This window comes from Mandrillus leucophaeus, unplaced genomic scaffold, assembly GCF_000951045.1.
Source record: "Mandrillus leucophaeus isolate KB7577 unplaced genomic scaffold, Mleu.le_1.0 Scaffold419, whole genome shotgun sequence".
NCBI classification, from domain to species: domain Eukaryota; kingdom Metazoa; phylum Chordata; class Mammalia; order Primates; family Cercopithecidae; genus Mandrillus; species Mandrillus leucophaeus.
In genome coordinates, this window is record NW_012104465.1 from 191,043 (window position 1) to 204,634 (window position 13,592).

A 13,592-nucleotide genomic window follows, 5' to 3' on the forward strand; every position below is an offset into this window, starting at 1 on the left:
TTTCTTTTTCGAGATGAAGTCTCGCTCTGTCGCGCAGGCTGGAGTGCAGTGGCGCCATCTCGGCTCACTGCAAGCTCCGCCTCTGGGGTTCAGGCCATTCTCCTGCCTCAGCCTTGCGAGTAGCTGGGACTAACAGGCACCTGCCACCATGCTCAGCTAATTTTTTGTGTTTTTGGTAGAGATGGGGTTTCACCGTGTTGGCCAGGCTGGTCTCGATCTCCTGACCTTGTGATCTGCCCTCCTTAGCCTCCCAAAGTGCTGGGATTACAGGCGTGAGCCACTGTGCACAGCCTTAAATTTCTAACTAGTAAATGTCTTCCTTTTTTTTTTTTTTTTTAATTATTTTGTTTTTGTTTTGTTTTATTTTGAGACAGAGTCTCACTCCATCACCCAGGCTGGAGTGCAGTGGTGCGATCTTGGCTGGAATTACAGGCGTACGCCACCATGCCTGGCTAATTTTCACGGTTTTTTTTTCTTTTCTTTTTTTCTTTTTTTTTTAAGTAGAGACAGAGTTTCACCATGTTGGACAGGCTGGTCTCGAACTCCTGACCTCAAGGCTCGCCTCAGCCTCCCAAAGTGCTAGGATTATAGGTGTGAGCCACCGCATCTGGCTGTAAATCTTTTTCTTAACAAAGCATATAGGCCAAGTGCAGTGGCTCATGCCTGTAATCCCAGTGCTTTGGGAGGCTGAGGTGAGAGGATCTCTTGAGGCCAGGAGTTCGAGACCAGCCTGGGCAATGGAGAGAGAGCCTGTCTCTACAAAAAATAAAAAATAACCAGATGTGTTGGTGCACACCTGTAGTCCCAGCTACTCCGTAGGCTAAGGCTGGAGGATCACTTGAGCCAGGGGTTCAAGGCTGAGTGATCATGCCACTGCATTCCATCCTGGGCAACAGAGGGAGATCTTGTCTACAAACAAATGAAACCAGCATGCCAATTTGTAACTAGTTCTTGATACAGTCTATTAAGATATAATCTCTGGGGAGTGTATTAATGTTAATATTAAACAGTACAATATAGAAAAGAACCTTTCTGTCCTGATCCTGTAGTTTCTCTGTTGTTCTTCCAGAGTTATTGAAAAATAACTAATTAACACCTTCCTGTCAGACATTAGATGTTAGCTCTGTCTGGTCTCCCAGGGTTCTTCCTCCTGCTCTGGCCACTGCTAGCTTCATATGCTTTAGAGGCATTTCTTCTATAGCTTTTCCTCTTCTGATAGCTTTTATATCCTTTATATTTTCATATTTAAACAATCTTATGCTACTTTAGAAATCATTTCTGGCCGGCGCAGTGGCTCATGCCTGTAATCCCAGCACTTTGGGAGGCTGAGGCGGGTGGATCATCTGAGATCAAGAGTTCAAGACCAGCCCGGTCAACCTGGCGAAACCCTGTCTCTACTAAAAACACAAAAATTAGCTGGGCGTGGTGGCGAGTGCCTGTAATCCCAGCTACTCAGGAGGTGGAGGCATAAGAATCACTTGAACCTGGGAGGCAATAAGAATGAAACTCTGTCTCAAAAAAAAAAAAAAAAAAAGAAGAATTTCTTATGTAAATGGAGAAGCATGATTCCTTGGGAAAAGTTTCTTAAGGAAAACAATTAGAGAGCAGTTTATTGTTCCAAAAATTATCTGAGAAAGAAGCACCTTCATATCCTGTGTGCTTCTAAACTTAGGTTGGGTTCCTTAGTGATTTTATTTATTTATACAAATTTAAGATCAATTTTTAAATTTTGGGGGGTTACATTTAAAATTTCTCATTCAAAAATCAAAACAGGACTGGGCGTCGTGGCTCATGCCTATAATCCCAGCACTCTGTGAGGCCGAGGCAGGTGGATCACCTGAGGTCAGGAGTTTGAGACCAGCCTGGCCAACATGGTAAAACCCCGTCTCTACTAAAAATACAAAAAATTAGCCAGACGTGGTGGCACGCTCCAGTAGTGCCAGCTACTCCAGAGGCTTAGGCAGGAAAATCGCTTGAACCCGGAAGGCAGAGGTTGCAGTGAGCCACTGCACTCCAGTCTGGGTGACAAGAGCAAAACTCCGTCTCAAAAAAAACAAAACAACAAACAGTATAAAAAGGGCATACAGCCCAATCTCTCTTCCATCCTTGCCAATTGCCCCATTCTCTCATCTCAGTGTACCACTTTTATTACAGTTTTTTGAGTGTTCAGAAGTTAATTTATGCAAATGTCAGCGAATGTGAATTTATATTCTTCTTTCTCCCAATCTTTTTTTTGTACATAAAAGATAGCACATTATGTATATTGTCCTGCATTTTGCTTTTGTCTTTTACTTAATACATCTTCATTTTACAGTACAGTACTTAGGACATTTTTTCTTTGCTTTTTTTTTTAGCACCTAGAGCATTTCCACGCCCCACCCCCGTTTTTTTTTGAGACGGAGTCTCGCTTAGTTGCCCAGGTTGGAGTGCAGTGGTGCAATCTTGGCTCACTGCAAGCTCCGCCTCCCAGGTTCACACCATTCTCCTGCTTCGGCCTCCTGAGTAGCTGGGACTACAGGCGCCCGCCACTACGCCCGGCTGATTTTTTTTATTTTTAGTAGAGACGGGGTTTCACCGTGTTAGCCAGGATGGTCTTGATCTCCTGACCTTGTGATCCACCTGCCTCGGCCTCCCAAAGTGCTGGGATTACAGGCATGAGCCACTGGGCCCGGCCACATTTTCCCTTTTACAGCTGCTCAGTATTCCAATATCTGGGTTTGCCAACATTTATTTACTCAGTCCTCTACAGGTGAATGCATGATTGTTTGCAATTGTTTACAGTGACAAATAATGCTGAAATCAATAACTGCATGTACATTGTTTCATATGGGTGCAGATATAATTGTAGCTCAAATTGTAGTGAAGGTAGCTGGGTCTTAGGGTGAATTCATTTGTCATTTTGATATACATTGCCAAATCACCCTCCAGTTGGGTTATACCAGTCTTCACTCCCACAGAAAAAGTGTGTGTCCCCAACCTGCCAACTGAGTGTGTTGGCAGACATTTGCCTTTTTTTTTTATTTTTTATTTTTTTTATTTTATTTATTTATTTATTTTTGAGACGGAGTCTGGCTCTGTTGCCCAGGCTGGCTGGAGTGCAGTGGCCGAATCTCAGCTCACTGCAAGCCCCGCCTCCCGGGTTCATGCCATTCTCCTGCCTTAGCCTCCCGAGTAGCTGGGAGTACAGGCGCCCGCCACCTCGCCCGGCTAATTTTTTTTGTATTTTAGTAGAGACGGGGTTTCACCGTGTTAGCCAGGATGGTCTCGATCTCCTGAACTCGTGATCCGCCCGTCTCGGCCTCCCAAAGCGCTGGGATTACAGGCTTGAGCCACCGCGCCCAGCCCTGCCTTTTTTTTTTAAACCAATCTCATGGGTCAAAATATTGATGTGAAATTAGCCAGTCTTGGTGGTGGGTGCCTGTAATCCCAGATACTTGGGAGGTTGAGGCAGGAGAATCGCTTGAACCCAGCAGGCAGAGGTTGTAGTGAGCAAAGACTGTGCCACTGTCCTCCAGCCTGGGCAATAAGAATGAAACTCTGACTCAAGAAAATATATTGACGTGAGAGTATACTGCACGTTTTTGTTTTTTTGTTTTTTTGTTTTTTTTGAGACTGAATCATGTTCTTGTCGTCCAGGTTGGAGTGCAGTGAGGCGATCTCAACACACTGCGACCTCTGTCTCCCAGGTTCAAGTGATTCTCCTGCCTCAGCCTCCTGAGTAGCTGGGATTACAGGCACCGCCACCAGGACTGACTAATTTTTATACTTTTAGTAGAGACGGGGTTTTGCCATGTTGGTCAGGCTGGTCTCGAACTCCTGACTTCAGGTGATCTGCTTGCCTCGGTCTCCCAAAGTGCTGGGATTACAGGCATGAGCCACCGCGCCCGGCCTATACTACACTTTTAATTTGTGCTTCTCCATGAATTGTCTTTCATATCTTGTGTTATTGGTCTTCTAAAAATTGACATTTAGGAGCTCTTTGTAAATTAAAGGGATTAACCTTTTGTCTGTTATATGAATTGCAAATTTTGTTTCTTAATATGTCATTTGTCTTTTTATGTATCTTTTGCAGGTTTTATAATGCCATATAGACATTTTTTAATTTACCTTTTTTTTTTTTTTTTTTTTAAAGGAGTTTCGCTCTTGTTGCCCAGGCTGGAGTGCAAAAGTGCGATCTGGCTCACTGCAACATCTGTCTCCCGGGTTCAAGCGATTCTCCTGCCTTAGTCTCCCAAGTAGCTGAGATTACAGGCCTGTGCCACCACACCTGGCTAATTTTTATATTTTTAGTAGAGACAGGGTTTCTCCATGTTGGTCAGGCTGGTCTCAAACTCCTGACCTCAGGTGATCCACCTGCCTTGGCCTCCCAACATGCTGGGATTACACGGGAATGAGCCATCGCGCCTGGCCTTTACATAATTTTTTATAGAGATGAAATCTCACTGTTTTGCCCAGGCTGGTCTCAAACTCCTAGGCTGAAGTAATCCTTCTATCTCTGCCTGCCAAAGTGCTGGTATTACAGGTGTGAACCACCATGCCTGGCCTCAATTTTTTTTTTTTAGAGACAGGAGACAGGGTCTTGTTCTGTTGCCTAGACTGGTTGACCAGAGTGCTATGGCAATTCCTGGGCTCTAAATATTTCTTTTTTATTTTTTTGAGACAAGGTTTTACTTTGTTGCCCAGGCTGGAGTGCAGTGGTGCGATCATGGCTCACCCCAGCCTTGACCTCCCAGGCTCAAGTGATCCTCCCTCCTTAGCTTCCTGAGTAGCTGGGACCCCAGGCACATGTCAGCGCGCCCGGCTAATTCTTGTGTTTTGGGGAGAGACAGGGTTTTGCTATGTTGCCTAGGCTGGCCTGGAACTCCTGGGCTCAAGCAATTAGTTCATCTTAGCCCCTTGAGTAGGTGGGACTGCAGGTGGCGCTACCACGCTCAGTTAATTTTTTGTTTATTTTTTTGTGGAGAAGAGGTCTTGCTTCTATTTTCATGTAGTAAATTTTATTCGTTTTTTCTTTTATGCATTGTAGATTTTAAGTTTTAGTTAGAAAACTCAACCCCCTGAAGTTTAGAAAGGAATTTTCTCAGGTATATGTGTGTGTTTTTACTTCTACAGTTTACATTTAAATCTGTGGTTTCATGTTTTACATTTAAACCTTTGACTCATTTCAAGTATATCTCAGCATGTATCCTAGTGCATTTTGTTTTATTTGTTTATTATTATTATTATTATTATTATTATTTTTGAGACAGAGTCTCGCTCTGTCGCCCAGGCTGGAGTGCAGTGGCACGATCTCGGCTCACCACAGCCTCTGCCTCCCGGGTTCAAGCGATTCTCCTACCTCAGCCTCCTGAGCAGCTGGGATTACAAGCTGCCACCACCACATCTGGTTAATTTTTGTATTTTTAGTAGAGACAGGGTTTCACCATGTTGGCCGGGCTGGTCTTAAACTCCTGACCTCAGGTGATCTGCCTGCCTCAGCCTCCTAAAGTGCTGGGATTACAGGCGTGAGCCACTGCGCCTGGCCTTATTTGTTTTTTAAATAGAGACAGGGATCTCACTTTATTGCCCAGGCTGGTGTTGATCTCCTAGCCTCCAGCAGTCCTTGTGCTTTGGCTCCCAAAGCGCTGGGATTATAGGCATGAACCACCACACTGAGCCCCTAGCGAATTTTAAATAAGATTTGCGTAGTGCCACTTTATAGACATAGTTCATAGCATTTTCATGTTTAAGGATATTGCTCTGCTTAAAATGTTGCTCTTAACTGGATAACCATGATTCTTTGGAAAAAATTATCAGTTTTTCCATGGTTAAGTGTAGATTATTTCTCTCATCAATAGAGATAAAAGTATTAGGGAGTGTTAATTTAAAAAAAAAAAGTAATTAACTTCAGTAGGTCTTGCAAACGTTTATAAAATTTTTTTTCCTCTCTTTTTCTTTTGTTTATAATCTGCATTCTACTGAATTAATTAATTAATTAATTTTTTTATTTTGAGACAGGTTCTTTGTTACCCAGGCTGGGGTGCAGTGGCGCAGTCACTGCAGCCTCAATCTCCCAGGCTCAGGTGATCTTCCCACCGAAGACTCCCAAGTAGCTGGGAATACAGGCGTGTGCCACCACACTCAGCTAATTTTTTTGTACTTTTTGTAGAGATGGGGTTTTGCCATGTTGCCCAGGCTGGTCTCCCACCCTTGGGCTCAAGTGATCCTCCTGACTCAACTTCCCAAAATTGTTGGGATTACAGGCGTGAGCCACGGTGCCCAGTCAAACATTTTAAAAACACTAATTAACAATAAGTAACAATCCTATCAGCTAAATAGGAGAACAGTGATATTCATCTGAATTTTGTGTTTTTCTAAATTGTGGTGAAAATACATATAACATAAAATTTACTGTTTTCAAGTAGGCAGCTCAGTCAGGTGCAGTGGCTCACGCCTGTAATCACAGTACTTTGGGAGGTTGAGGTGGGCGGATCACCTGAGTCCAGGAGTTCAAGAGCAGCCTGGGTAACAGTGAGACCCACTTCTCTACCAAAAATACAAAAACTAGCCTGCTGTGGTGGCGCACGCCTGTAGTCCCAGCTACTTGGGAGGCTGAAGTGGGAGTATCACTTGAGCCTGGGAGGCAGAAGTTGTAGTGAGCTGAAATCGGGCCACTGCACTCCAGCCTTGGCTACAACAACAAAAATGTAGGCAGCTCAGAGCTCAGTACTGTTAAGTGTGCTTACATTATCATATAACCAATCTCCAGATCAGTTTCTTTTTTGTAACTTTAAATTTTTTTTTTTTTTGATACGGAGTTTCACTCTTGTTGCCCAGGCTGGAATGCAATGGCACGATCTTGGCTCACTGCAACCTCCACCTCCTGGGTTCAAACGATTCTCCTGCCTCAGCCTCCGGAGTAGCTGGCATTACAGGCATCCACCACCACACCTGGCTAATTCGTTTTGTATTTTTAGTGGAGACAGGGTTACGCCATGTTGGCCAGGCTGGTCTTGAACTCCTGGGCTCAGGTGATCCACCTGTCTTGGCCTCCCAAAGTGCTGGGATTACAGGTATGAGCCACTGTGCCTGGCCTGTAACTTTAATTTTAATTTTAGGGATAGGTCTTACTTTGTTGCCCAGGCTAGAGTACAGTGGCACAACCATGGCTCACTGTAACCTCAGTCCTCCTGCTTCAGCCTCCCCAGTAGCCAGGACTGTAGGCTCACACCGCCATGTTCAGCTATTTAAAGAATTGTTTGGCCTGTAATCCCAGCACTTTGGGAGGCCGAGGTGGGCGGATCACAAGATCAGGAGATCGAGACCATCCTGGCTAACATGGTGAAACCCTGTCTCTACTAAAAATACAAACAATTAGCCGAGTGTGGTGGCAGGCGTCCGTAGTCCCAGCTACTCGGGCAGCTGAGGCAGGAGAATGGCGTGAACCCGGGAGGTGGAGCTTGCAGTGAGCTGAGATTGCGCCACTGCACTCCAGCCTGGGCGACAGAGCGCTCCATCTCAAAAAAAAAAAAAAAAAAAAGAATTGTTTTGTAGAGACAGGGTCTCATTATGTTGCCCAGGCTGGTCTGGAACTCCTGGCCTCAAGTGATCCTCCTGCCTCAGCCTCCTAACTAGCTGGGACTATAAGCATGGGCCACCATGCCTTGCTTCATGTTGCAGAATTGAAACTATATCCATTAAGCAACAATTCCACATTCCCTCAACCCCCTCACACCCAGCAACCACTATTCCACTTTCTGTCTATGAATTTGACTATTCTAGATACCTCATGTGAGTGGAATCATACAATATTTGTGTGTGAGAGGTTTACTTCACTTCGTGTAATGTTCCCCAAGCTCACCTATGTTGTAGCATATATCAGAATTTGTTACTTTTTTTTGTTATTTGAGATGGCGTCTTGCTCTATCATCCAGGCTGGAGTGCAGTGGCACGATCTCAACTCACTGCAACCTGTGCCTCCTGGATTCAAGCGATTCTCCCACCTCTGCCTCCCGAGTAGTAGCTGGGATTATAGGCATGTGCTGCCACCCCTGACTAATTTTGTGTGTGTGTGTGTGTGTGTGTGTGTGTGTGTATTTTTAGTAGCGACAGGGTTTTGCCATGTTGGCCAGGGAGGTCTGGAACTCCTGACCTCAGGTGATCTGCCCATCTCAGCCTCCCAAAGTGCTGGGATTACAGGCGTGAGCCACCGTGTCTAGCCAGAATTTATTACCTTTTTATTGAGATGGAGTCTTGCTTTGTCGCCCAGGCTGGAGTCAGTGTCATGATCTCGGCTCACTGCAACCTCCGCCTCCCGGGTTCAAGCGATTCTCCTGCCTCAGCTTCCCAAGTAGCTGGAACTACAGCCGCGTGCCACCACACCTGGCTAATTTTTGTATTTTTAGTAGAGATGGGGTTTCACCACATTGGCCAGGCTGGTCTTGAACTCCTGACCTTGTGATCTGCCCGCCTTGGCCTCCCAAAGTGCTGGGATTACAGGTGTGAGCCACCACGCCCGGCCATAATTTGTTACTTTTTAAGGTTAAATAATATTCCATTGTATGTATACATCACATTTCTTTATCCATTTCTCTTTCTATGGACACATGGATTGCTTCAGTTCCCACCTGAACTTTGAGGATGACCTCTTGACAGGCAGCTCTCTTGCTCTCATGACCTAAGTTATCACAAGCACACCCTAGACAAGGTCTTTTGTCTCTTCTCAGGCAGAGTCTTAGATTCACTTCAGCTGCTGTCACTTCAAGATACAAATAGGACAAGATTTTGCCTTCAAAGTCTGCACTCTAGGACTTCCCTTACTTATCTGCCTGACGTGGTCATTGCACTCTAGCACAGATGACTGCCTTAAGTTAATAATTAAACTTTAGCACATTGAGAGGAAATTAGGAGGTGTCAGCAGTGGTGATGAGTTTCACACCAACTCATGTTACCCAGTTTAACACCTGTTTAAAGCATTGACTTGGGGATCCTGGATATTCTAGGTGTTAGGGTGCTGCAATCCCCTAGAACTGTGTTAGTTAATTTTATTTTACGAGTGTGCATAAAACACCTTCTATCTGTGGGGCTGGCATGGGGCTTGGTGCTTAGAACACATAGATGGACGACATCTTTCCCAGCAAGGAGCTGAGAGCTTAGTGAAGAAAGAGTGAAAAGTCCACAGTGAGAACATGGAGGTGCACATACCCGGGCTGCAGGCACTGCCTCTGCCTGATCCAGTCCTGACACTGAAAAATGTGCATATGATAAGAAGACAAGCCATGTGCCTTGATCATGATGTTTGGATACCTTCAATTTGCCTTTTTCTGATGGGACTTTCCTCTCTTAATTTTTTTGTTATTTAGGAGAACTCCCGGAAGCCCCATCTTCCTCCTCATGCCCATTGCCTGACCAGAGCCACCCTGCACTCAAGAGAGCTTCTCAGTTTGCTCAGTGTAAGTATGTGGTCCACTTTAAACCTGGGTTTGGCTTGCTGTGGAGCAGAGCTTCGAGAACATCGTATGTCCATCTCCCTACTGCTAGGGCCACTCCTTGGCTTACTGCACATGGGTGTGTTCCCTATACCAAGTCCCTCCACGGGGGAAGCTGATTGCAAAGGCAAAGCAGGTTGAGACTCTAGATCCAAGAGCACTCAAGAGTCCAGCCAACCTTTGAGCCTCTCTGCTGTGGCCACCAACTGCAGCCAAATACCCAAACCTGCTGAGGTATTTCTGCATCTGTGCTGTGGCCACCAACTACAACCAACTGCCTTTTCCTAAACCTGCTGAGATATTTCTGCCATCTCAGTCTGGGGCAGTCCTTAAGAGCATGGATCCCGGAGCCAGACTGCTTGGGTTTGACGCCCAGCAGCTCCACTAACTAGCTGTGTGATCTTGAACAAGTCACTTAAACTCTTAGAGCCTGGGTTTCCTCATCTGTAAAACGGAGATAATATAGTACTTCTCTTGCGGGATTGCCATGAGGGTTAAGTGAGTGAGTATGAGTAAAACACCTGGAGTAGTCATGTTTTATAAGAGTTAGCAATTTATTCGCTCAATAGGAAACCATATGAAATATACAAAGTGAATAAGATATGGTCCTTCATCAGGAAGTTTCAGTTTAACTGGGAAGGTATAAACAGCTAGATAGATAGAAGATGGGCCAGACACGGTGGCTCATGCCTATAATCCCAGCACTTTGGGAGGCCGAGGCAGGTGGATCACTTGAGGTCGGGAGTTCGAGACCAGCCTGGCCAACATGGAGAAACCCCGTCTCTATTAAAAATACAAAATTAGCCAGGCATGGTGGTGCATGTCTGTAATCACAGCTTCTCAGGAGGCCGACGCAGGAGAATTGCTTGAACCTGGGAGGCAGAGGTTGTGGTGAGCTGAGATCGTGCCATTGCACTCCAGCCTGGGCAAAAAGAGCAAAACTCTGTCTCAAAAAATATATATATATAGGTAGGTAGGTAGGTAGGTAGATAGATAGATAGACAGATAGAAGCTGGTAAGTATCATGAGAGAACACATAAAGCACCAGAGGTGTTGAGAAAAGCAAGAGATGACTTTGCTGGGTGGGATGCCAAGAGGGCTTCCTAAAAGATGACTAGTGGGTTAGTAAAAATTAATATGGGAAAGGGGTATTGTTGATATTAATATCAGAGGTATGTATAGAAAATTGCAAGTCGATGTACCAATTTTTGGTTGTTTGCTTGCTTATTTTTGTAGAGACAGGGTCTCTCTATGTTGCCCAGGCTGGTCTGGAACTCCTCACCTCAAGTGATCCTCCCACCTCAGCCTCTCAAAGTGCTGGGATTCCAGGCATGAGCCACTGTGCCTGGCTTGAATTTTTTTTTTTGAGAAGGAGTTTTGCTCTTGTTGCCCAAGCTGGAGTGCAATGGCACGATCTCGGCTCACTGCAACCTCTGGCTCCTGGGTTCAAATGATTCCCCTGCCTCAGCCTCCCGAGTAGCTGGGATTACAGGCATGTGCTACCACGCCTGGCTAATTTTTTGTATTTTTAGTAGAAACGGGGTTTCACCAGGTTAGCCATGGCTGGTCTCAAACTCCTGACCTCGTGATCTGCCCGCCTCAGCCTCCCAAAGTGCTGGGATAATAGGCGTGGGCCACCGTTTGTTTGTTTGTTTGTTTTGTTTTGTTTTGTTTTTGAGACAAAATCTTCTCTGTTCCCCAGGCTGGAGTGCAGTGGCACATCTCGGCTCACTGCAACCTCTGCCTCCCAGACTCAAGCAATTTTCCTGCCTCAGCCTCCTGAGTAGCTGGGATTACAGGCATGAGCTACCATGCCCAGCTAATTTTTTTTTTTTTTTGAGACGGAGCCTCGCTCTGTTGCCCAGGCTGGAGTGCAGTGGCGTGATCTCGGCTCACTGCAAGCTCTGCTACAGGAGCCTACCACCATGCCTGGCTAATTTTTTGTGTTTTTAGTAGAGACAGGGTTTCACCGTGTTAGTCAGGATGGTCTTGATCTCCTGACCTTGTGATCTGCCCACCTCGGCCTCCCAAAGTGCTGGGATTAGAGGCGTGAGCCACCACGCCGGGCTGGCCTGATTTTTAAAATTGACATATAATAATTGTATAGTCTGGGTGCAGTGGCTCATGCCTGTAATCGCAGCACTTTGGGAGGCTGAGATGGCAGGATTGCTGGAGCTCAGGAGTTCAACACCAGCCTGGGAAACATGGCAAAATCCTGCTTCTTTTCTAAATAAATTTTTAAAATAAATAAATGTAGTCATTGTACATATTTATGGGATACATAGTGATGTTTCAATACATATGATGCATAGTGATCAGATCAAGGTAGTTAGCTTATCTATCATCTGAAACATTTATCATTTCTTCCTGTTGGGTGATGTACCAATTTTAATGCCAGTGTGAGTGAAACATCACACCGAATAATTTTAATGCCAGTGTGAGAAACATCACACCTGTCTCTTATACACATCTAGATGTGTATAAGAGACAGGGATTACAGGTGTGAGCCACAACACCTGGCCAAGAATACCACTTTTGAAGTTAATCCTTTTGTGTGATACAGGATGAACTTGGGATGTTTGAACCCTGGACATTCCAAATAAAGGACAGGCCCCTGCCCGGCTCCTGGGAGATAACCTCTAAGCCATTAGAATATCCTGCCTGATAAGAGTGTTTTTGTTTACCTGTGGGCCTTGGGCCATGCAGTATTAGCTTGACCTTGCAAGGTCAAGCTGAGGAGACTAAGTCAGCCATGTGGGCAGTGAAGCATGCCTATGTGACCAATCCCCAGTAAAAGCCCTAGACACCAAGGCATGGGTGAGCTACCCTGGTTGGTAATACTCTGTGCACACATCATTGTGTCCACACATCATTGCTGGGAGAATTAAGCATTATCCTGAAGACTCTGCCAGGAGAGGATAATTGGAAGTTCTCTTGGACCTTGCCTCCTGTGCCTTTCTTCATTGCTGATTTTAATCTGTAGCCTTTCACTGTAATAAACTGTAACCATGAGTACAACAGCTTTGCTGAATTCTGTGAGTCCTTCTAGGGAATCACTGAACCTGAGGACAGTCTCAGAGGATCTCTAAACACAATTTGCTACTTATCAATCGCTATGAAGAATATTGCCACAAATTTAATGGTTTAAAATAACACATATATATTATTTCACACTTTCTGTGAGTCAGGAGTCAGGGCATAGCTTAGCTGAGGCTCCTACATCGGAGTTTTACAAGCTGCAGTCAACATGTCATCTGGGGACACAGGGTCATCAGAGGCTCGAATGGGGAAGGATCTGCCTGCAAACTCACATGGTTGTTGGCAGCCTTCAGTTCCTTGTGAGTTGCCGGACTGAGGGCCTCAGTTTCTTTCTGGTTGTTGGCTGGAGACCACCCTCAGTTCCTTACTCCATAGGCCTTTGCAACACAGCTGCTTGCTTCCTCAAAGCCAACAAGGGAGAGGGTATCCTAGCCAGATGACACAAAATCTTACATAGCATAACCACATAAACACATAATCATGTACATCCCATTGCCTTTGCCTTCTATTGATTAGAAGCAAGTCACGGTACCACCCACACTCCAGGGGAGGGGATTACAGAAAGACATGAATGCCAGGAAGTGGGGCTCACGGGCGCCACCCTACAGTATGTCTGACACAGGGTGTTATTTCATACTTGATTTCCCCTATTTTTAACAACCATTTTATTGTATAAGAAAACAGATACAGAAAACTACATGAAACATGTGGAGCTTAATGAGTTATTATAAGGTAAATACCCTTGTAACTATCATTCAGGTCAAGAAATAGAACCTACTACCCGCCCCAGAAGCTCCTTCCTGTGCCCCATTCTAATCACAAAACCCTCCCTGTGCCTGAAAGGAGTCTTGACTTTCACACTAATCACTTCCTTGCATTTCTTTAGAGTTTTACCACTCAAATATGCATCCATAGCCACAGTAGTTTCATCTTGCCCATTAAAAAAAATGGTATGTCCTTTCCTTTAACAGCTTTGTTGGGAATATTATTTATTTATTTATTTTATTTTGGAGACAGGGTCTCACATTGTCACCCAAGCTGGAGTACAGTGGTGTGAATCTTGGCTCACTGCAACCTCTGCCTCCC

General features: G+C 45.1%; 1 protein-coding gene and 1 long non-coding RNA gene across 2 annotated transcripts in view; both read left to right on the forward strand.

The window, feature by feature from the left end:
• Positions 1-13,592, forward strand: part of RNF135 (ring finger protein 135) — a 29,147-nt gene that overhangs the window by 13,954 nt on the left and 1,601 nt on the right. The window contains exon 3 of the mRNA XM_011992841.1: positions 9,342-9,431. Coding sequence (XP_011848231.1) covers positions 9,342-9,431 — 90 coding nt within the window. The remainder of the gene's footprint in view (positions 1-9,341; positions 9,432-13,592) is intronic.
• Positions 10,703-12,481, forward strand: LOC105548684. The gene is made up of 2 exons (XR_001007428.1): positions 10,703-10,796; positions 11,968-12,481. It is a non-coding gene; the product is annotated as an uncharacterized LOC105548684 (long non-coding RNA).